The 21,261-nt window shown below is 42.5% G+C and overlaps 1 protein-coding gene across 2 annotated transcripts in view; it reads left to right on the top strand.

The window, feature by feature from the left end:
- The window catches only part of LOC147027167 (CUB and sushi domain-containing protein 3-like), a 1,179,270-nt gene that overhangs the window by 1,144,563 nt on the left and 13,446 nt on the right, over positions 1-21,261 (top strand). For both annotated transcript variants that reach the window (XM_085883358.1, XM_085883359.1), the window contains 3 exons: positions 1,421-1,483; positions 10,426-10,584; positions 15,566-15,663. In XM_085883358.1, the coding sequence (XP_085739484.1) occupies positions 1,421-1,483; positions 10,426-10,584; positions 15,566-15,663 (320 nt within the window). The remainder of the gene's footprint in view (positions 1-1,420; positions 1,484-10,425; positions 10,585-15,565; positions 15,664-21,261) is intronic.

The following is a 21,261-nucleotide window of genomic DNA, read 5'->3' as shown; positions in this document are numbered from 1 at the left end:
CACTCAGGATATTTGTCATTCACTTGAGCGAAACCCGAGAGCATTCTCTCATAGTGGTTATAAATGTCTCCAAATGTTTAATGCACTAGAGAGTTCATAGACAACCTTACCCCACGCAGTGTTCAGGTATAATTAAGTTGAAAGAAAATAAAGACAACAAAGTTTGTAAAAAAACAAAATCCACAAGTGTACTGCCACATTATTTAACACGTTACATTAGTTATTTGTGCCTGTTATTTGTGTCCTTTATCGCGTCCATACAAACAGTAAGTGTCCTATTTAGAATTATTTTCAATGTTGTTTGACTGTAAGACAGGCAGAGTAAAAAAAATATTTCACTCCTCTCTCTGCATGTGCGATCGGGGCAAATTTAGTGCCAAAGTCATGCTGAACTACAGGTTCATGTTCCGATTCATGTTTGGATTCATGCTCAAAATATACCATTCAATTTAAATTAAGTTGTTCTTCAATCATAAACTGTCGTTTGTAGATGGATGGGCAGACGGACAGACGGACAGACAGAAGTGAACCAATTTCTTAACCCTGCTTTTTGCATTGCATGCACAGGGTAATGACTGCAAGGTGATGTATTGATTCAGTGTGTTGTGAATGCTTGTATACTCATGATTCGATTTGGAACAAATTGTTTATTAAAAATGACTTTAATGTTTGTTGAGGTGAGATGTTGATTCTAAAAGTAGAGTGGAGTAAAAGTATGACAAGTTATAATGTATGGAATCAACAGGGCATTGATCAAAATCTGCTAACTGCTTCGGGAAGTAAGGAGAAGCTGATGCTTCAGGCAATGATCAGAGGAACAAAAGAGAGGGGAAGGTTAAGAGTGAGGGTTAATGTAGGGTGGGAGTAAGTCAGAGCGGGTCAGGGATCAGGGAGTACCTGGGGTGTGAATGGCTCGTGTATACGTCTCACAAGAGGGAGCATTTGGATTCAGGGGTTAAAATTAAAGGGGAATGAGACTGGGCGAAAGTGGAAAATAACAGCGAAAACAAAGAACTCAGGGTTTGTGCCAGAAATATCAGCTTCTCCTTGCTTCCCATGGTGGTCAGCATCCTGTTAATTTCATCCGTTGTTCTACCTGTCCACTGATACAGGGTGACATAGAACCTACACCAGCAAGACCAGTTCTTCATTTTATCATAGAAAAAGACAAATCATGACAGAGTGTGAAGAGAATATATCTGGTGACATAAACATCACATGATTCAATGGCACTGCAATAAGCTTGTTCAAAAACGTGGGCGGTCATTGATTGAGGGAGGCGTGGGTTCATCCAAATCTTCAACCCCCACCTGATATGCTCATAAAAGGCAACCATTGTGTAATGTACACATAGCAGAATGCATAGTTCAGTTATAATTTGTTAGATTATTATTGAAATTCCAAATGCTGTGCTTTCTAGTTGGATCAAAGCGTGGATTTGCTGGCATATCAAGCTCAGAAACGGCCCTTCCGAAGGCCCCAGGTGAGTAAAATGAGAATGAGCATGTGTTTTTATCAATATTTCATGAGATTCTCATCACTGCAGATGAGCATGTCATCGTTTCTACATCTTGATGTTCCTTTCCTTGCACAATATCTCAATTATGCATAACATACTGTGTTTAAGAGCCTTTGCATTGATTTTCTTTGCTTTGTTTTGGGTTTTTTTTTTTTACCAATTTGTTTCTATAGACACCTTACATATTTTAAATTCCTTATTTTTGTTTTCCTTGTTCACTTTAAAATTTTCATAACACTCCACTTGTTTACCTTAAGGCCCAGTCACACCTTGACGTTTTAGCCAGCAATGGCAACGTATTAAAATGTATGTAAAACGCTGGCTTACGTTGAACTTTTGATGTTTTTTTTTAAAGATTCGGACGTATTCATAACGACTTGGTCTTATGCATAACGTATTAGTGACGGACACGGAACGTTTCGTTGTGTTATAGATAACTTATACCAACGAATGCTGAACCTGTTGTCGGCCTTCACAACCTATGCCCAACGATAGTCTAACTTAGGCATAGCGCTGCACGCATCGCCGACGATGATGTGGCGTAGGTTATGAAAAGGCTGCCGCACAACGATTCAAATCATAACCGCCGCAGAAATGGAAGTGTCAACATCACAGTCACACCTTGGCGATCTTGCCAGCATATGCCGACCTCTGAAAAATGCGTCTAAAACACTGGCGCACGTCGAATACGGTATGGGTAAGTTTGGTATGCGTGAATAGAACGCTAAAGTACGCTATCATACGTCGTAGTAAGTGGAGTACATCTGGTAATTTTAAACATGTTGAAAATTTTACGACGTACTTGCCGTATGACACACGATCCGCATGCGATGGGAATAAGTTGTACGCACGATATGCGATCGTTGACACACATCGACACACGTTACTTGTAAGGTGCTCATAAGTCGAAACACGTCAAGGTAATGGTTAGCGTCAGTGTTCCAGACTCCTGGTTTTTTTTTTCTTTGGTATGACGGTGTTCAGTGTACAGTGCGGTTATGATTTAAATCGTTGAGCGGCAGCCTATTAATTATATTATATTATAACCGCACTAGAAATCGAAGTGTCAAAATCACCATCATACCGAAGGAAGGAAGAAAAAAAAAAACTAAAAAAAAAAAAACCAGGGAGTCTGGAACACTGACGCTAACCATTACCTTGATGTGTTTCGACTTATGAGTACCTTACAAGTAACGTGTGTCGATGTGTGTCACCGATCGCGTAACGTGAGTACAACACGTAACTCATTGGTTAGAAATAAGTTTCGGGTACGCTAAACATTACCTCGACGTGTTTCGACTTATGAGTAACTTACAAGTAATGTGTGTCGACGTGTCAACGATCGCGTGACGTGCCTACAACTTATGGCCAGCGTTATGCGGAACGTGTGAGTCATACGCCGGCATACGTCTTAAAATTTCAAGCATGGAAAATTTGAGGACAACCGAAAAGTACAACGTTTAAAGCCAACGTACAATGACCTATGGCAGTGTTTTTCAGCGTGCTCTCAATGTTATCAAAACTTACCCATAACGTATTCGACGTGTACCAGCGTTTTGGATAAATTTTCCAAAAATCGGCATAAGCTGGCTAAAACGTCAAGATGTGATTGGACCTTTACCATGACAGTTTACTTTTACACATCTTATTTCATCATCTCCTTTCTTGTTGTGGAAGTCCCTTCTTACCGTAGCTCCAATTTTTTTGTTTTTGTTTATTTACTTTGTCGAGGCTCAGAAAAAAGCGAACACACAGAACATGTAACAAAGAGAGCAAGAAACGAGGCGGTGAGAGAGGAAAGCACAACAACAGTAGGGTACAACGATGTCAGGAGATTTTTGCAAGAGAGAGCGATGGGGCAGGATACACTTAATCAACAAGATGGACACCACGGGGACTTTCAGGAAGGAAAACAGGAAATTTGAAGGAGGTGGCTTTAGGGTAGATTAAGGGGGTCGAAAAGATCATGGTTTTGGATGGGGAGAGATATGAGATGGTGGTGAACAACTTTTTGAAAGACGTGGAGGGAATATATTGGGATTGAAAAGAGTGTGAGATTTGTTCCAGAGGCAGGAAAAAAAGAGGAACTAGAACTGCCACTTTATAACTGCTGGCAGTGATGACCGGGCACCCAGTCCGTCCGCCTTTGACACAACTGATACAACATGAGACAAATCATAGCCGCAAAGTTTCGCATTTATCGGATAAGCGGTGCCAGAGAAAACATTATTTAATGGTGATACAAACACAGGCCTGCTTCGAGACGGCGCGGAACAGACGAGTTACGAACCGGGCAGCACAAAGCGTTCAATTTCCTTATTAATGGCGAACAGATTCAAATAATTAAATAATTCTGGCTGCCAAACCGCGTGACCGATCAGGTTGAAATTTTAAACTTTTGTTTCACATGTCGGCTAAATTATAAATCTGAAGTTTCGCAGATATAGAAGCAGCGGTCCCAGAGTAAACATTAATTAATATTTATCCTTCAATCCAAGATGGCGGCCAAACCATGTGACTTGTGATGTCATAATTTTCACTACATGTGCAAACACGATCGGAGACGATAAGTGCAAATTTTCGCATCGCTTGGTTAAGCAGTTCCAGAGAAAACATTATTTAATATTTTTCTTAAAACCAACATGGCTGCCAAACCCTGGGCCCGATCCCGTTGAAATTTCAAACCCTCATTCCGCATGACTGTTCCACCATAAAGGTGATGTTTCACATTGATTGATGCAGTTGTTCCAGAGTAAACATTAATTAATATTTTTCCTTCAATCCACTTCTAGCTGCCAAACGTTGCGTCGTACCTCAAAAGGGGGTGAGAACTTTTTATTCGTCATGAAGAGGTGGTCATAGTGGTGGAGTTTCGCCTGGATCTGTTCAGTCGTTTCAGAGAAAAAGACGTTTTAAGATATTATTTTTCAATCCAAGATGGCTGACGAACCATGTGACCTATGACATCACAAGTTTATATTCTGCTTCCAACTGGGTATTGGAACACGTTTGTGAAGTTTCGTGTTAATCGGTAAAGGTGCGTTTTTCTATCCAAGATGGCCGCCAAACCATGTGACGTGTGACATCATAATTTTTACCACTCGTGCACACACGATGGTAGATGATAATTGCAAACTTTCGATTCGTTAGGTTAAGCGGTTCCAGAGAAAACATTATTTAATATTTTTCTTAAATCCAAGATGGCGGCCAAACCGTGTGACTTATCAATTCGAAATTAACAAACTTATATCGCCTACCTGTCCCAAATATACTTCTGAAATCTGCCCTTCATCCGACCAGCGCTTCTGGAGAAGATGTTTGAAGGTTTTAGGGTTTTTTCAAGATGGCCGCCAAACCATGTGACCGATCAAGAACAAATTAACAAACTTGAGAAAGGACCTCATGGGGAATATATGTGTGAAGTTTCGTCTTCATCTGTCTTGCCCTTCTGGAGAAGAAGATTTTTAAAATTTATTCATTTTCAATCCAAGATGGCTGCCAAACCTTGTGACCTATGATATCGTAAATTTAAATTCTGCTTTCCATCGTCGACCCGAACAAGTGTGTGAAGTTTCGTGTAAATCGGATAAAGTCTATTTTTCTATCCAAGATGGCCGCCAAACCATGTGACTTCTGAGGTAAAAAATTTTTACCATGTATGCAGACTTGAGCGAGGAAGGCACTTGCAAATTTTCGCTTTGATGGCTTATGAAATACCAGAGAAAACATTATTTAATATTTTCTTAAATCCAACATGGCGGCCAAACCATGTGACCTATCACTTTGAAATTAACAAACTTGCATCGCATACATGTCACGAATATAGTTCTGAAATCTCGCCTTCATTGGACCAGCGCTTCTGGAGAAGAAGATGTTTGAAGGTTTTAAGGTTTTTTCAAGATGGCCGCCAAACCATGTGACGTATCAACAACAAATTAACAAACTTGAAAGAGGACCTCAGGGGGAATGTGCCTGTAAAGTTTCGCCTCAATCTGCACAGCCGTTCTGGAGAAGAAGATTTTTTTTAAAAAATACTAAAAAACAAGATGGCGGCCGAATTACGTCACCGATGATGTCAAAATATTTTTTTTCTACGATGAATTTTTGTGGAGATTATGCTCAAGAAATTTCAAATTTTTGCCATGTGGCGTTCTACTTGACGAATTTTTACTGGGATACCTCTTCACTGATGACGTCACGAAAAATCACACGTATTCCGGAGAGGGAGCTTGTTCAAATGTATCAAGCGAAATTTTTTTAACCTAAAAGGTTTCCGAGATACAGAGGTCCAAAGTTTATCTGTTTTTTCAAGATGGCGCCCGTATCACGTGACCTATGACGTCACAATTATCAATTATGTATGCTATCAAAAAAGATACATATTTGGTGAAAATTTTGTGTAGATTGGTCTTACCATTTCTGAGAAAATGGCATTTAAAGCGAAAAAATTTGGAAATTTTGCAAATTTACGGCGGAAGAAAAATAATAATAAACAGAAGAAAAACAATAGGTTATCCAGTCCATTTGACTGGATACCCTAATTAAAGCGTGAAGGTGAGCAGTGATTCTTGATTTTGGTAGTTTCAACAGAATGGGGTTGCTGGTGGACCGTGAGCACCCTGTAGAAATATTAGGAGTCGGTGGAAGACAGGAAGACCACCAACCTGCCTGTGCTGAGAGGGTGAAATACCCAAACGCTCGGCTTCATTGCGGGAGATACCAATGATCCTAAAAGCCTTGGTTTTTCACAGTATGAAGCCGAGCGAGGTGTGAGGCAGGAGCACCAGCCCAAGGAGGAGAGCAGTGTTCCATCAGGCTGTGGATGAAAGCTTTGTTTGTGGTCATTAGCTCTGGTGTGCCAAGGAAGGACTTTTCACGATGTAGGATGCCCAGTCGGTGACTGGCTTTGAAGGCCAGCTTGGAAATGTGGCTTTCCCAGGAAAAGTCATGGCAGATAGTGAGGCCCAGAAGCTTGAATGAAAGGATTCTTCCAGAGGATTGTTAAGAAGGTAGCTGGGGTGGGGGGGGGGGGGTTACAAACCGTCCTTTCAGAGATACGTAGAGTGAGAGTGTGAGATTTGTTGGGGTTGAAAGACATGTTCCACGCGTTTGACCAGCTTGTGATTTTATCCCGGTCTGCAGAGAGTGAAGAGGATGCTGCTTGCCAGTCTCGGTGATGACAGATGGTACGGCAGAGGTTGGAGTCATCAGCCAAGAGATAAAGGAGATTTTCCAGAGAGTCAGAGAGATCATTGATGAAGATAAGATAAATCACGGGGCTCAGAACACTGTCTTGAGGAACTCGAACCCGGACAGGAAGAGGATACGAGAGAATCACATTAAAAGGGAACCCAAATGCTCAGATCACCTCAACGCTAATATATCCCTTGATACCCTACAATACAGATATGATGTGTCTTTTTCAGATTTCCGAATTATAAAGTCGGTAAATTTTCGATTCAAAATCGAAATCTTCTTCTTCCTCAGATTAGCCGTGACTTCACAAATGGCACTGGACCACCAGATCCGTACTGTCTCCAGGTTACCTCACGGGACAATGTAACTCACGGCGAATAATTTTCGGTTTTCCACAAATATGTCGAGTAGATTCATCCTTGGTGCTTGTGTAATAAAACATACCCAGATGGCTTTATGCTTCACCAATGGTCGAAATACACTAAGTTTGCCAGAAATTGGACGAGGTTTGTCCAAAATACCCAAGTGTAGATCGAGCCTACAAAAAGTTCATTTTTTTACTCGAACATTTTACAGAGAACTGTCAGAAACAACATTGATGTCAAGATCCTGTCGTTATCTGCCATGATTGAGAGAGAATGATATACCAATGATTAAGTGCAATAAACAGCAGTCACTCAAAACTAACAGCATCTCAACCCAGCTCCCAGTACATGTTCCCTGGAGATGAGCAGATGCTAAAACTTTCAGGGTATTTCCCTCATTTTGTCCGCGGTGTCCGAGTGTGCCGGGTGATTAAGCCGAAGTCACATTTGCTCTACGGCTAGGATATGGCGGCCGTACCCCTCCCCCCCTGAATTGACAGAAACGTACGGCGGCCGCAGAGTTTCTGTGGTGGCCTCAGAGTGGCCCTACGCCATATGGCTATCTTCTACAGACCGTAGGGGTCGCCGTGGAATGATAGCACGTAGTTCTAACTTTTTTCATTTCTACGTTGGCCGTAGCAATTTGACAAGCCAAGCTGTGACGTAGATGTGTTCCACGTCGACCGTACGTAGGGCGTACGGTGGGCTTGCGTTATTCATGCGGCTGCCGTAGGCTTTTATCAATGAAAAATGAATTTTGCCAACCCCCAAAAAATTACGGCGGCCGCACTATTTCCACGGTCGCCGTAGGGTAGTCCTAAGGCTTCCCTGTGTTCAACGTATGGTGGCCTTGCGGTCCGTGTGACTACCTGCGGGCAACGCATGGTCGACGCACGGTTCCCCTACGCCCGCCGTGCGTCCTGCGTCGACCGTGCATCCACCGTGTGCTACCGCTAGAGATCGGAGTATAGGTTTTTGCCTATACTCCGAACTGATATATTCAGTTATATATTCAGTTATATATTCAGTTATATATACTGGTATATTCCGAACTGTTATATTTTTATTTCAGTAAAAAAAGAACTGGTATATATACCCACTCGTTACCGTCCGTCTGGCCGCACATTCGCCTAAGGGCCCCCCTGCGGTCGCCTTGCGGGAACCTTGAGGCTCCCTTGCGTCTGCCTTGAAAATTATATGGCCGCCGCACGGACGCCCTAAGGTCACCGTGCGACATCACATCAAAGGCCGTCCGGCAACCCCACGTTTTCGGTCTCCACAATTTGTAAATACCCCGTGCGGCTCCCCGAAAAATAAAAACATATGTGACTGCTACATTGTGTGACCGTGGAAATACTGCGGCCGCCCTATAATTGCAAGTGGCCGTAGATTTTGTAGACCCTACGGCCGCCGTGGCAAATGTGACTTAGGCCTAAGGGTATTTCTCCTCGAGTAATATATCAACCGGTTTATCAATCAATACAAAATTCCTCCCTTATAAACCACCGAGCGAATAAAAATCAAAACCTATTGAGCAGATGTTATCATGCTGCTGGCGTTTTCATCTTAACACCTCAACCCTCACTTCCACCTTCTTCCTCTGAATTGCTCACATAATGCTCGAAACTATTCGACTCCACAATTCCCGCGAAAGCGTTTCCACTCCAAATGTTGTCTTCATCCGTTTCTTCAAAATCCCAATGATCACTTTCAACATTGTGAGAACCTTCAGAGTCGCTAATGACAGTGGAATCATTATCTGAATCCGAGTTCAACGTGCACTGTTTCTCTAGATAAAGCCACCATTCGTATCGGTATGGCTGCAAGGTAAATCGACACTTTTGGGCTGGTTTTCGACACTGTGATTGGCAAAAAAATTCAATTTTTCCTCCCTTCAAATTAGACCTTGATTAATGATTCTCAATGGTTTTCAGGGGAAAAAATGTGGCCTTTGTGTACCCCTTTAAGGGCCACGTGATGACTAAGACAGGAAAGGAAGTCAGCGAGCCATGAGTGGAGATGGCCTTGGATACCATTGGAAGAGAGTTTGGTGAGCAGCGTTGGGTGCCGGACTAAATCGAAAACATGCGATATGTCGAGGGAGATGGCTCTGATTTCATGTCCGGCATGGAGGATCTCCATCTATTGTTGGGAGACCAGAAGCAGCATATCCAGGGTAGAGTGACCTTGTGTAAATCTAAATTGATGATCAGAAATCAAGCCATTAGAGAAGAGGAAGGATTTAATGTGAGAAGCGATGATGGATTCCATAACCTCGCTGGTGATTGGGAGCAGGCTGATTGGTTTGTACTGAAGGGATCTGTTTTTGCACCTTTTTTGTGTAGAGCAGTAATGTTTGCTGATTTCCTAGCAGAAGGCAGATGAGCTTGAGCAAATGAGAGGGTGAATAGAACAGATAGAGGGGGAGTAATGGCAGCAGAGCAGGTTTTTAGGACGCGTGGGCTGATGACATCTGGACTGGTTGCAGAATCTGAGTCGAGGTTTCACAGCAAGCTCTCCACCTTGTTGGGAGAAAAGGACACAGTCCAGGAACAGCTGGATGCAACTGGGTAAGGTGGGAACACAAAGCAATGGGTTTGGGACAAAATATTTAGAAGCAAACACGGAGTTTTGGCATTCAGCCTTTTCACGTGCAGTGTCAGCTGTGCGTTCATTTGAGGTAAGGGAGGAGATGGAGGGGGAACATACACCAGAAACAGACTTAACTAGATGCTGTCAGGATTTTGAGGAGGGAGAGAGGTTTGAGAGTTCCGACTTGAAATGAGAAAGTTGTTGTTTTCTGCCTCTCCTGAGGGGAGATACATACTTGTTACGAGCTTTGTGGAAGGAACTGAGATTGCCTTGAGTTGGATTTGCCTTCCATGAGGCAAAGGCAAGTTGTTTCAGGACAATTGCCTCATCACAAGCTTCAGTAAACCAAGGGCAGGAGGAATGATATAACTGAAGATGAGATGGGATAAATCTGTGCATGAGAGAGAGAAAATTTCTTTGTAGAAATTCCCAGGTTGAGTTGATATCAGAGACAGTAGAAATGCGAGACCAGTCTCGATGTCCATTCGTTTCATGACCACCTTCTTATCTTTAAAAGCAGAACCTGTTTCATGTAACATGATCTATTGCAGAGCATAACATGACTTTGTAAAGTCTATGAACCTCAAAACTTTCCACTTGCTACCTTCCCATCAAACAAGCCCATCACCTCCACGCGACTTTACCTACCTTTTTTTTTGTATTTTTGCCTATTTTACTTCCACACTTCCACTTGTAAATGTGATAATGAATCCAGAATAATTGTTTATTTTAACCATCTCCCCAATGCCGTAGTTCCTGCGAATGTGTTTGCTGAAGGGTTCACCTGGCAAGGCTTTTATTCCTACTTGGGTAAGCGAAGACGATTGGTCCTTCATGTCACCAGGTTTGAATCAACTGAAGGGAGGGTGAATGTGACATTCTCAGACATCTCGAACGACATTGACTTGTCTGGTGAGATCCTATGAAATTTCCCTCTTTAATTTTATATGCAAGGAAGATATCAAATTGCTGGCAGTTATGTTTTTCCGGTGTCTTTAAGTGAAACAAAAGTCAACTTGTGAAAATGGAGAGTCACTAGTTCTGACAATTACGAAATTTTTAATCAACCCTGGAGAATCATAACATATGTCATCATCTATATTATAAGAGAGATGTCTGTCTGTCTCACCATTTTTATCAGAAAAGTCAAAATGGATCTTCCTCAAACTTTTAGAGGTTCATCAGTGAGTTCCAGGGAGTGTTTTCTGCAAAATATTTTGAAAATTTTGAAAAAAAGGTTTGAAGTTTTTTTTGTTTTTGTTTTTAATCGCTCGATAATGCCTAAGCCTTTGTAGCTATATGAAAGGTAATAATAAATGATCCCCAACCCCATTCCTTTGTGGGTGTAGGGAAGTGTTTTAGACCCCCACAAAAAATATATATATATATTCGATTTCTTCAAAATGCCAACAGGATTAGAACAGCACTGGGCAACGCCGGGTTACGACAGAACAAGAACACATGGGACATAATTTATTTGGCAAACAGGAGGCAGGATAATAGTCCAGCAGTGAAAGATCAACTTTGCAGACCCACAGGAATAAAATTCTTGAAATTGGGTTTTCCTTCTTGCAGCTTCATAACTAATGTGATACACCTGGTGACTTGTCACTGTATTAATCCTCCAACACATTTTAATCCCGAAAATATATCTTTAATACATGCTGGGTACAATATTACATGAATGTTTATGTATTTTCAGTGGTAACATTTACGGTAAAAGCTTGGCACATTTTACAAAGCTCTCAATAATATCAGAGTTGGTACGGTGGATTAAAACAAACATAAGTGGCAGCAGTTCATTAAAAGCTGAATGAAGTGATGAATGTGAGATGAGTGTAGGCAGTGGTGAGGGTATCACTGGTGATGTAGTGAGTGGAGTCAGGGTTGAGAGTAGACTAAGCCCTACCTGGGCTGGCATATTCTGCAGGGGATGCATGGAACGCTGGCAATTGGCTCCCAGCACTGCGAGAAAATCTCTTCAAGGAAAATCCCATGATGTGCTGATCAGAGGTGCTTGCCTGCCGAGTCATCCAATCTGAAAGACCCAGCTCCTCCGCCACCCCCAACCAATCAGCATTACAAAGGTTGAGAGGAAGGAGATTGGGCAAAAAGGTCAGGCCTTCTGAAAATATGACTCGGGGAGTGAATGCGGAAACATCGACCGTATTGAACCGTCATGATCATCTTTTAACATCTGCATCAGCACCCGGTTCTTCCTCAATGAGGCCAGCACCTGGGTGCAGCAAGTATGCAGGAGGGCGAAAAGGGCTTCTGGGAATCACGTCACAATGCGTGCTTTCCAGCCCTGTTCAGGAATCACGATTACCTCGTCCCTTGGCGGCATGTCGAAGTCTAGCTCCGAAAGGAGCTGGTCACGCATCCTGGCAATCAGAACATAGGCTTGCCAATCGGCCAAATAAACACCCTCTGGTGGGTTGCCATCCCACTCCGCCAAGACATTTGGATCAACATGCATCGCGACCTCATTCAAGAATGTGGTGAGGCTGCCTTGCCACCTGGATTTCTCGAGGTAGGAGCCCAAGTTTGGAGCAAACAGATGCGGCTGGGCATTTTATTAGGAGACACCCACCGGTGTGCAAACTTCCATGCATCTGACAACAGGCTGGGGGCGGTCACGCGACCCTCGAGTTGGACCGCTTTATGCTTCCGAAGTTCCGCATTCTCCACCGGTTGCCCTTTTGGTAAGGACCTACCCATGTAGGAAAACGCCAGTAATGCATCTAGTGACCCACGAAGGTAATCAAGGTCCCCGCAAAACAAGCCAAGCGGAAACTTCCTTCAAGTTTACCCGGGGTGGGTGAAAACCCATTTCCTGGCATAGGAAGCTGCTACCTTGAGCTGTTTAGCGACGCACATACAACCACTAAGAATAGAAAGGCAGACGAGCCACCAGGCCCGATGTTCAATATGATGAAAGTTTTGGTTTGGGTTTGGTCGAATGACTCCTGGGGACCCGCTCTTTAGTGGAGTGTCCAGGGGACATGGCAGGCCGTAACTCGAAGAGACTCCATAAGCTCGACGGTGGTGTCCACTAATCTTTTCTGTTGGCGCATTCCCTGAGCTTGAGGTCTTGTCTCTTAGGCATGAGGTATTCAACAGTGAACTCTTCGCCATGACCCGAAGATCTTAAGCCAGCCACCTTGACCGTTAAGGCAATACCAGTCTTCTGGCAATCGTGAGGGTGTCATGAGAGCAGGCAGTGGTGATGGTGTCGCGAATGTAGTCAGGGCTGAGTGAACACTAACTCCAAGCAGTGGTTTGAGTGTCCAACGCATTATGTCATTGTAAAGAAATACCATTTGGTTGTTACTTTGTACTTCTTGAAATTTTACATTTTGAAAATACTGAAAATTTAAAGGTTGGGTTGTGTCTTTTGTGTTCTCATTTAAGAACATAGCTCTTGAGACTGGAATTTCAGATTCAACTATTTGTGAAGAACAAACATCTATTTGTAAAAATACAAGATGTCTCCTAAAGTCCTTGTCCGACATGTACAGTGAAGACTCTGCCATTAGCATTTGATGCTGGTGTCTAGAATATAAACCTTTTCTCTTTACTTGTTGATAACGTTGACCTTGAATTAAGCATAAAAATGTACTCTTGAAGTGCTGTCGTTCATTATTCTGCCAACCTGTGCAGCCAACTATATAAATATTTTCTATTTTGATGACGATTTCAGTAAATACCATCTATTTATTATATTCTTATTACCCTGTGCTCGCAAAGCAAAAAGCGGTGTTAAGCGATCAGTCACGTACGTGTGCTGAAGTACGTGCATACGTGCATACGTACGTGTCTGTATTTTTAAAATTCATTTTCTCTGCAACCTTTAGTCTGATTGACACGTAATTTTGATTATATGTGCGCCTCCTCCTTCAGGAATTTATAATGATGATAATGGAATCATAGGTCACGTGGTACAGGCACCATCTTTGCACCATCTTTGAAAAACCGAAAAATTTGCACCTCTATATCTCTGAAACCACTCCGTGGAAAAAATTGAAACATAGCTCATCTTCAAGTACTCCCCACGTAAAATAAGATATGTTAATGATGATGTCATCAGTGCCTTCTTCATGACATCATAATTCGATAAGTTCAACGCTTGATCTGATCAGTATGAAAAAAAAAACTTCTCTGCAATTGTTGGTCTGATTAACACTAAATTTTCCGGATATGTGTAACTCCTCCCCTAGAATTTTTAGTCCTAATTATGACATCAGAGATCACGTGGTACTGACGCCATCTTGGAAAAACCTAAAAACTTTGCCCCTCTATGTGTCCGAAACCACTGCATGGAAAAAAATTGAAACATGGCTCATTGTAATGTACTCCCGATGGGGAATAAGATTTCTTCATGATGATGTCATCGGTGCCTTCATTATGACAACATTCGACAAGTGCAACGCCAGATCCGGTCAGTATGGCAAATGCAATTGTTGGTCCGATTGACACAAAATTCTGACCATAGGTGTGCCTCTTCCTGAAGGAATTTATAATAACAAACATAATGTTATTGTGCACATGGTCTGACAGCCATATTGGATCAAAGAAAGACAAAAAAACCTTTAAAAAAAACACGAGTTGGCGTACACCAAGTCCTTCTCAACACTGCACAGGGAATGTATTCTATGAATACCATCAAGTTATAGCAGAGATCCATTGGAATAAACAGAAACATTTCGTGGAATTGCAGAAAATTGCAATTTTCAACTGAACATGTGGAATAGTGCAAGTGGTTTAAGCACTGATCATTACATAAGGGAGGGAGAATTGACATGATATTTGCTTCCAGAAGGAGTGGGCATAACTAATACAGAAAATTTGTTTTACCTGGAACACCCCATCCAGCATCCACCTCGCCCCCTGCTCCTCCCGAATAAAAATAAATAAATGTAACTTAGTTCCACTCCCATTCAAGGCAAACTCCCATTCCCAAAGAAACATTTCTGACATGTCATTCTCCAACCCCCCATCCCCCCTCCTACCACCACTCATGCACCCACCCCTCCCTGTTAAATTCAAAATTCCACATTTCACCTTAAATATTATCCCAGACTCGGTAGGACTATTACAAGAGCATCTGCTCAGAGTGGTAGGTCGGCGGTTCAATACAGATGCTGGCTGATTCATATGAAAGACGTTTAAAATGCTACGTCCTGCTTTCTCGATTGGCATGCAGCATTTAAAAGGCAGAGCATGGACAACCCCCCATCAATTGGAAAGGAGGAAATTTTCTCTTTAATTGTCCCCACAGAGTGTGGAGAGAAAATGTACATCGTAAATATGGTATCACTGGTGCCACAGGAAGTTACATCACTTCCCCCATGCTCAGCATCTGTATTTGTCTGAAGTCGAGTCTGGTGTTGTCTCATGTAATTGTCTTCCTTTGTGTGTGCATGATTTGTGTTGCAAAAAAATACCAACAAAGTAAAAACACAATTATACCTGCAGTTGTAAGAAAACACTTGTTTAAAATAGCACTGAATACACTTTAGCCACTTTCATGTGTGTTACTCATTTTGTCCTCAATGCATCAACGGACTTTGATAATTGTCTTCATTACAATGGTGTTTCACTGTTCATTATATCCACTTGGAATTTTTTTCATTATAACGCGATCGTGCGTGAAAAATTATTGTTCCAAATTTCCCTTATCATGGGGCTGTACAATATTTATTCGTGTGTGTGTGTGTGTGTGTGTGTGTGTGTGTGTGTGTGTGTGTGTGTGTGTGTGTGTGTGTGTGTGTGTGTGTGTGTGTGTGTGTGTGTGTGTGTGTGTGTGTGTGCGCGCGCGCACTCTTTTGCTATTTTTTACTCGGGGCCCTGAAATTGTATAATGTGATGGTTTTTTCTTCTTTTTTTGCAGGAACTTATAGGGATATTGAAGCACGACTTGTGCTACATCTTAATGGTGAGAAAATACCAGGACATTTTGCAGAACAAGGTTGGAAGATGGATGGATTTGTAAGTCCGTGCTTTGTCCGATATGTGATTGAGATGATAAATCCATGATGGCTGCTCACCTCTTCCTCAGGTCTTACCCCATCGATACTCATGTTCTTTTCTACTCGTTAACACAACACAAGCTCACCCCTTCCTCCTAGGTTATTCTCTCCGTCCTCCATCCTCCTTATCTGTCTTTTTTTGTTCCATTGCTGTTTCATTCATGGTTTTCTCTTCCACTTATTTCAGCCCCTATCTTGTGTTTTAGCTTGTAAAGAGCTTGTTTACATATCTGTCCCCCCCCCCTACCCTTACTCTCTCATTCTTCCTCAAAGTATTCCTCTGTTGTGTCCCACTACCCTCCCTTTTCTGTTTCCCTTCTCTCTCCGAAGTTCTCGCTGTTCTATTCACTTGTGTTTTTTGTTTGAGCTCTTCCACGAGCCTCGACTTTGTTTCCAAATCTTTTGTATAAAAATCAATCAATTTATTATCGATTGTGATAAGAAAATTGATTTTTTTTCATTGTTATTTTACTCATGTAAAGGCCCTGTCACACCTTGACGTTTTAGCCAGCGTATGGCAAGGTCTCAAGATGTATGTAAAACGCTGGCGTACGCTGAACTGTTGATGTTTTTTTAATGTTTTGGGCGTATAATGACGTGTTGGACGTATGCATAACGTATTAGTAACGTACACAGAACGTTTTAATCACAAACGGATAACTTATACCAACGAATGCTGAGCGTGTTGTCGGCGTTCACAACCTATGCCCAACGATAGTCGAACTTATGTATAGCGCGGCAGCGTATCGCCGATGATCACGTGGCGTAGCCTATTAATAGGCTGCAGCTCGACGATTCAAATCATAACCGCACTCGACATCGAAGTGTGAAGCCGCTGTCACACCTTGTCGTTTTAGCCAGCGTATGCCGATGTATGAAAAATTTGCCGAACCAAGCTTGCACACGTCGAAAAAGTTATGGGTAAGTTTTGTATACGTCAATAGCACGCTGGCATAAGTAGGCACGCTACGCGATCGTTGACACACGTCGACACACGTTACTTGTACGTTACTCATAAGTCGAAACACGTCAAGGTAATGGTTAGCGTCAGTGTTCCAGACTCCCTGGGTTTTTTTTTTTTCGGTATGATGGTGATGTTAACACTTCGATTTCTAGTGTGGTTATGATTTAAATCGTTGAGCGGCAGCCTATTAATTATATTATATTATAACCGCACTAGAAATCGAAGTGTTAACATCACCGTCATACCGAAGAAAAAAAAACCCAGGGAGTCTGGAACACTGACGCTTACCATTACATTGACGTGTTTCGACTTATGAGTAACGTACAAGTAACGTGTTTCAACGATTGCGGAACGTGCCTACAACATGTTACTCATAGGTTATGAATAAGTTTCGGGTATGCTAAACATTACCTGGACGTGTTTCGACTGATGAGTAACTTACAAGTAACGTGTGTCGACGTGTGTTAACGATCGCGTAGCGTGCCTACAACTTATGGCCATCGTTATGCGGAACGTGTGAGTCATACGCTGGCATACGTCGAAAAATTTCAAGCATGGAAAATTTGTCTAACACCTCGGCATACTGCGACGTATGTCAGCGTACAAAGATGTATGCCAGCGTGCTCTTAACGTATACAAACTTACCCATAACGTATTCGACATGTGCCAGCGTTTTAGCCAAATTTTGCATACGTCAGGCAATGCTGGCTAGATCGTCAAGGTGTGACAGGGCCTTAACCTTCAATCAAAATAACAATGAGTATCCTGTAATATCTGAACAATATCATTGTGAATAGTTATTGATTGCAGGCATGGATACGATTTGGAACAGCAAGAATATAATTATAGCTTTTTGGATAAAATATTATAGAATGCATCAAGTGGTATGTCGGTCCACTTCTGGTGGCACTTCTTGGATTTAACACAACCTTGTATTGAAACATGCTGCACTCTCCTGCTGAAAATTCCCCAGACAATGATTCCATCTCCACTCACCTGACCCCTTCAAATGATCCATAAAGGGTTTAATGACTTGTGAATCATACACAAACTCTCTGTATCTTTAAAAACATGAGATGAGAGTTGTGCTGCATCTCTAAGCACATCATCCTTTGGACAAACAACTAAAGCTGACTGTCCCATCTCCATTCAAGTTGTGGATATTAACGATTCCGTCGCATCTATTGAAAATAGAAGGGATCGTGTGCTGATACCCTGGTCAAATTGCCTGTCTGAATGTAGATGTTGTTATCTATTAAAGGAGTGGAAAGAACATGGTTAATGAGCACATAAAATGTTGTTATAGACGTGGCCCACATAACTCTGAAGGCCGAAGCGTCTCTGAAAACACCACGGAAGTTTTATGAAGTTTGCAACACTCGCCTTTGGCCGGTCTTCGTGTCCAATGTTGGTTTACCATATCGGCAAGATGATTGAAGTCATGGGGTACCTCGCCAGTGGTCATGCAACAGATGTCAATTGTCTGAGCGAATTAACGTCATGTGCCGCACCCTATTGTCTATCAAAGGCTAATTGCCCCCAAGAGTGCTGTCTCATATCAGATCAAACCTGAGCAGGATCAGTTAAGACACAATACGAAATAATTAATTCATGTATTTATTACAAGCAAACATGAGTTGGCGGGAGAAATGGCGGCTGAGATTCAAACAGGGACTTGGCAGGAAAACACAACAATAGGCAATGCAAGCAATTCACACAACTTACAGCCACATATACATTTCCCACTTATCCCATACATAATAAACCTGCCATTGAATGGCTCAAAACAATCTCTTAACACTTCTAAACAAAGGCGCCAGAAACCCGAAGAAGAAATGAATAAGAAGTGTAGGTGCTGAGAAAGAAGCAGTGAGGGGTTGTTTGTGTGCCCCAGCACAGAGAGTGAGGGAAGACGGGTAAGAAGTGTAGGTGCTGAGAGAGAAGCAGTGAGGGGTTGTTTACATGCCCCAACACAGAGTGTGAGGGAAGATGGGTAAGAAGTGTAGGTGCTGAGAAAGAAGCAGTGAGGGGTTGTTTGTGTGCCCCGACACAGAGAGTGAGGGAAGACGGGTAAGAAGTGCAGGTGCTGAGAAAGAAGCAGTGAGGGGTTGTTTACATGCCCCAACACACCTTCTACAACTCGGCCGGTGTTGTGGCCACCTCATGGTTCATGGATCAAGTTCGCTTCACGCAAGCTCTCTTCTGGGTTTCTCCCTCTGCTCTGTTCATGCTCCGGTCCTCTGGGGGTGTTCGATGTTCTTTGGCTTACGTGATGGGCTGTGCAGCTTGAGCAGAAATATCGGCCGGTGATGCGAGGTGATGCAGGCAGCTCTGTTGTGACCGGGCGGCATAGTGACAGCCGGGCTGTGGTGAATGTCCGTCGGGCTTGGTGTGGTGTATCAGTCACAAAGAATACCAAAGAGCAAGTCCAAAAATCAGCCACGGAAAGAAGCGTCTGAAGTGAGGTCGGAACCAGCAAGCGAGCGAGTGAAAAAGTATACATCAAAGGTATACAGCAAAGAGGATCTCTCAATCTGTGCCAATCTGTGGATCTCGATCTCTAGCTCGATCTCAGCAAATCTCTCTTGGAATATCTGTGAATCTCTCTCAGCATCTGCCTTGTCTATCCCGCATGTCTCTTTATTTCCTCCCCCGTTGTTCCGTGGCTTCCTGCCCACCCACCCCCACCCCCAACCGGTGCAGAAATACCGGCACTGGTTGGAACCCTATCACTCACTTATGGTGATTGGTCCTATCCCTCTGCCCAGCAACAGAGTCTGTTTGGTGAAGCGGGGGTCTTTGCAGTGGTTTTGTATGTCTGTGAAGTAGGGAGAGGAGAGAACCTGTTGCTCGCCTGTTATGTTTTACGGATTGCTTCCTCTTGGGGGAGGTTGATTTTTATGTTCCTCGTTAAACTTCCACTCATTTTGATCATGCTAATTTATCTGCTAAAGTGAAGGACGTGTGTGTGTGTGTGTGTGTGTGTGTGTGTGTGTGTGTGTGTGTGTGTGTGTGTGTGTGTGTGTGTGTGTGTGTGTGTGTGTGTGTGTGTGTGTGTGTGTGTGTGTGTGTGTGTGTGTGTGTGTGTGTGTGTGTGTATTGTGAGCAGAAAATGGTTTGTGTCCAGAATGCAAAGAGGAAAAGAGCATGCTCTTCTGCTAACTCACATTCACAACACATATCTATGCGCATAAATACAATATATCTTCATTGGTAAACATAATTCTAAGGCATAATTAGCTTTACTCGATATGAATACGCTTTGTTCTTCCCGGGAACTCTCAACCATCACACTATAACTAAATTTATCGATCAAGTCACTTGGGGTGTGGACAGACACGTCATTTGGCCGATCAATCCAATTGATTGGACAAATCACCTCTAAGTTTCATGTACATTATTGTGAGACCATATAACTTTATTCCATTTCTGCATAGTCCAATGTTGATGTTCACAGCACCATGGTCAATCCCATGTTTTTGGTTCTTCTCCAAAATTGAACTATTGTCTCATTTTATAGCAATAAATGCCCAATGCATTCTTCCTGTGCCAATGCAGTCATCTGTATGTATACCGTTTGATGTGTTTGTGGTTTCTCTGGTTGCAGTATGTCTGCAGAATCCCAAAATGTGTTCAACGCATTGATCAGTGTTCATTTTGATGTCACTTCCTTTGCCCCCAAGTCGAGCTTTGTCAATTCCTTGATGGTTTCCTGATTTGTACTTTCACACCCCCTGTAAAAAAATAATTATACTCTTATTCAGAAACCCCTGTTATGAAGGGCAAGACCTTCACCACGGAGGCTCCTCCTGACATATACCTTTCCAGCGAACTGAGACGCCACGTACCACCTTTGCTAGTTTTGCTGTAATACAAAGAATCAGAGCAGTGATGGAGCATTTTTTTTTTCTGGAATATCTGCTTTGCAAAATATGATAATTTAGGAGATGTAAGTGGTAATAAAAGGTGTCTGGAAACACTGTCATTTGAAAGAGTGATGGTGTCAAATAGGGATCCACCGACCTATTTAAATCATCGCACGGTTCCGATTACAAATGAGAGGGAGGGTGGCACAGTGTTCCAGAAATCACTCTGGCATTTGTTCATAAGCTCTTTTATGATTGAGAGAGGCCTGATTGCTTCTGACAAGCATGCAATGGAGAATCAAAAGGTCACATGATTTTATTTTTCTCTGGAGAGGCATCAGGCAAGCATTATGCATTTGCAATATCGCACCTGAGTTGACATCATTCTGATCCGTAACATAACTCGCAGCAATTATCAGAATATTATTTCGGCATGAGGTGCACATGCACATCCGACAACCGAATCATTATGCTGCCACGTACGTTGCTGCTCTTGCTGCTTTTAATATATTTTTGGGGGGGTTTTGGATTTTATTGCTCCTCTTCATCTTCTTTTTCATCATCTTCATCTGTATGATGTGTTCCATCCAAGAGAATATTCCACAAGGCATTGTCAATTCGTTCAATAACTTTCTCAAAAAAGGGTTTCTTGATTGGTCTGATCCATGTCCTAAATTTATGAACAACTAGGACAAATGTACATTTCATGTTGATGCATCGCTGTGAG

The sequence above is a fragment of the Eptatretus burgeri genome, chromosome 5 (genome assembly GCF_056783735.1).
Source record: "Eptatretus burgeri isolate ZD-2024b chromosome 5, Ebu_testis_v1, whole genome shotgun sequence".
Lineage (NCBI taxonomy): Eukaryota > Metazoa > Chordata > Myxini > Myxiniformes > Myxinidae > Eptatretus > Eptatretus burgeri.
The sequence above is the reverse complement of the archived record's forward strand: the minus strand, read 5'-3'. Positions and strand labels throughout refer to the sequence as shown.